At 39.5% G+C, this 3775-nt stretch overlaps 1 protein-coding gene across 1 annotated transcript; it reads right to left on the bottom strand.

Annotated features, from left to right (window-relative positions):
* Positions 1-614: 614 nt before the first annotated feature.
* On the bottom strand, positions 615-3561 carry LOC131233681 (inactive protein RESTRICTED TEV MOVEMENT 2-like). Its single transcript, XM_058230471.1, has 2 exons — positions 3382-3561; positions 615-1804 (listed from the first exon to the last, which is right to left on the bottom strand). Exons 1-2 carry the CDS (start codon positions 3488-3490, stop codon positions 852-854), a joined length of 1062 nt encoding a protein of 353 aa, XP_058086454.1. The 5' UTR covers positions 3491-3561; the 3' UTR covers positions 615-851.
* Between the last annotated feature and the right edge of the window lie 214 nt (positions 3562-3775).

The raw sequence follows: 3775 nt of genomic DNA, 5'->3' as shown, positions 1-3775 counted from the left end.
TTTTCCATGGCATATACTCATGTTTCATGTCATTTGAAATGTGCTTGGCTTGTCGGGAGTGTTTTACCGGTGCTTTGATCGATCTATAGCGGCGCTTTCATGGGCTTATACCGGCACTTTGATATGTCTAAACAACACTTCGGCAGGCCTTTTCCAGCATTTCTGATGATCTTTCTTGGTGTTTCGATAATCTCTTTACGGTGCTTAGGTAGACTTTTATCGGCAGTACTTTTTCAGGCTTTATCGGTGCTTTTCCAAGCTTTACCTATGACCAACAACAACGCCAGTAAAGCATGATGGTTGCCGGTAAAGGTCTCCTTTGTAGCGGCGGCCATCAAAAGCGCCGGTACAAGGATGCGGCCACCGGTAAATGATTTAGCGATGCCTCCCTTTGTCGGCGTGTGTCTGGACGCCGGTAAAGGATTTAGCGGCGGTTTTTAGGGCCTTTACCCACATTTTTGGTCGCCGGTAAAAAACTATTTTCTTGTAGCGTTAAAAAAATGCTTTTTACATTTCCTCAGTGATTTTTATGTAATTGTTTAAGGGTCCATTTGATTTGGGGATCCTTCAAAATGGGGATTACAATTGTTGCACTTTAGAACCTCACCTCTGCATAAATATAATTGTGGACATGTTATTCTTTTCTAAAACTTCCAAAATCACAAATATTTCGACGAATGCCCTGGTGTCTCGGGTTGCTCTCCAATCCAAATGGACCCTAGGTCAATATAAAGTGCATAAGATAACATTTCACTTATTAAACAAATGGAATTAATATCTTAGATGGAAGAATGGTCGATTTCACATCAGGCCTTAACAAATACATTCAATGAGGAAATACAATAATGATTTCATGCTTTATCTTGGGATCTAAACTTACTTGTTACATAAATCCCAAGTGCCACCACTACCATTGTGGCCACCACAACATTCACCACCAACTGCTTAGGCTTATCCAACCCTGCCCCCAAGACCAAACCACCCACCCCATCCTTGAAACTGTCCGCATTTTCCATCGACCCATCCACCATTTTCCCAGAATCAACAGGCTCATTCTCCTCTTGCTTCTTCTTCATCCCATCCATGGCCTTTTCGAGCTTTGCAGGCCCGTCGCTTGGAGTGCTCTCCTTATATGGCTTCTTTCGCATAACATGGCCCACATCTTTGGATTCCTGAGCCTTTCCGTCAACTTGTTTGCCGATAAGGGCTCCCAAACTGTCTTTCATGCGATCAACGTTACTCTTCTCACTCATTTCCTTTTCAGCAATTCCAGGCTTCTTCTCACTCATTTGCCTTTCAGCAATGCCAGGCTTCTTCTCACTCATTTGCTTTTCAGCAATACCAGTCAAAGCAGCTTTCTCATTAGGTGGCATCTTTTGCCTAAGATGGTCCACATCTTCAGACTCCTTGGCCTCTCCGCCTATCTTTTTATCTGCGGTGGCAGCCAAATTGTCTTTCGGGCGAGCGTCGTTGCTCTTCCCGCTCATTTTCGTTTCGCCAATGGCACTCGAAGGCAGTTTTTGGCGAGTGTCACCTTGTTCTTTTACATACTCCTCGCGTGTTGGGGTTTCCTTGGCAGTTTTAGTTTGATCCCGGGTATCGACTCGGGTAATCGTCTTGGGCATTGTGATGTGAAGGATTCCATTATCCAACCATGCATGGATCTCATCCAAGTTGCAATTATCTGGGACGTGGGCGTCCTTGCGGAAGCGGCTCCATTTATTGCGGTCGAGCGGGCGTTCTCCACTAATCTTCAAGTTGCCCATAGCATCGACTTGGACTTTTATATTTTCCTTCTTAAATTCTATAACAAGAAGCAGAATAAGAAAGAGTCAACTGAATGATTTTGTGAAAAAAAAAAAAATGGTTTTAGCGATCGTCGTGACCAGTATATCTTCGAGATATTGAAAATATCACAGATATTTTTGTAGAAAATTGATCAAATGATATTGTCACCATAATATTGCTAGATTATTATTATTTTTTTAAAATCACGGCAGTTTTTTGAAAATTTCACCATGTTATTGTGAAATTATTGCAAATTTAATGCAAAATTTATTTAATTATTATTAAGTTATAATAAATATTTTTACATATTTTATTTGAGCCTCATTAGCTGGTTTGAGCCTTATTTTTAAACCATGGCGGACCGGGCCTTCACAGCTTGACAATCTGGGCCTTCTCAACTTGACAATAAATGGACCCAGGCTTTAGGCCCAATTCAATGATTTTGTTTATGACACATAGAGGGACGTGATGACGTCGATCACCATCTTACTCTACACAAATCTCTGGACTCATATATCTTCATGGAATCTATAAGGGATAAAAATAGAAATAAATTAAATTTGAAATAAATTAATTGTTAATAAAAAACGAAACTACAACCCGTTAAATAATGAGCTCTAACATAGGATGGAGTTTTAGACTCAAACACCCTAAAAACTTGACTTACTATATAAATAGTATACTTATTATTTATAGACGAACTCTATTCCTACTAGACTTCTTGGTTTTCACCCAAAAATAGTAAGTGTCCTATTTGGTCCAAGCACCTTATTCTCATAATTTTTCTAAGCCCTTTTCATGTTAAGCATGACTTCTATAACTCAAAGGATCAAAAGTTATATTTGAACAAAAACTTACTATTTATTGTAAAAACGAAAATAATTGGACTTTCGACCGTGGATCTGATGGAATCTCACAACTACAACATGGGCAACCTGGCATAGCAAGGTTGGTTGGCTAAAGTAGCTTTTACTACCCAAAATCATATATGATATGTCGAAAAACTCATCCCGATTTGTGAGATACGACTGTTTTAAGGTTCTGATGGTCCAGATCGTTTCAACTTCCGATCGAACCTTCCATAGTCCGTCTTTACCGTGAAAGTATCCACGAACCACTCTACATCAGTTAACAGGCCCTATCCAAGTAAGTTTTACGCTGTTTATCATTGTCCCGTTCCAGCTAAGTCTAGTTTTAGGTTTGTAGCTGAACCTGGGCCCAAAATTTCTGGACTGACTAATTAATGGGCCAGGCGCATCCAGAAGTCAAAACATTAACAGCCTTATCCATGAGGTATTCAAGGACATAAAAGTCATTTGATAACTTGCTATAAATGGGCCTTCCCTACACCTGATTAAGAGAGAAAAAAAAAAAGCTCTGGCTAGTCTGATCACAAACCGGAATTAATGGAAGAATTGATTGAACGGCACAGATCTAAATATCCTTTTGTTTTAAACTTATCTTAATAACTAATTAAAGGGGTAAAAATGTCCAATAGCTACTTGCGTTTTATACAGTAGAGATTTAAAAAAAAAAAAAAAAAAAAAAAAAAAAAAAAACAAACTAAATGCAATGTAAGCCGTCGCATCATACCGGGGAGAGAGATCAAGAGTGTATCACGTCCTTCTTCATGGACCAGTTCCGACGTGGGCTCGAAATCTTCGTACGTGCGGGCAGCGGCAGGTCGTCTCCTCGTCTCCATCTTCTCTCTCTCTTATTTGATTGGTTATAGAAGTAATACGAGATGTCCTGAATGAAAGAGGAGACGTTGAATGAGGTTTATATAGTTGCATAACAATGAAAGGTACATAAGAAAATTTCTTTTGGAGAGATCTCGTCCAAAGGATTTATTCCTTTTTCGATTCTTAGCAATTGGGTTGCTTTAGGACTTGAGTTATGCTTTGGTTGGAAGATTGGAAATTCCTTGTTTCGTGTGCACGCTCATATACTCCTATCACTGTTTGCCGCCTTTTTTAAAATGGCAGTG

Source organism: Magnolia sinica, chromosome 18 (assembly GCF_029962835.1).
Source record: "Magnolia sinica isolate HGM2019 chromosome 18, MsV1, whole genome shotgun sequence".
NCBI classification, from domain to species: domain Eukaryota; kingdom Viridiplantae; phylum Streptophyta; class Magnoliopsida; order Magnoliales; family Magnoliaceae; genus Magnolia; species Magnolia sinica.
Note: the sequence above shows the minus strand (reverse complement) of the source record. Positions and strands in the feature narration are given on the sequence as shown.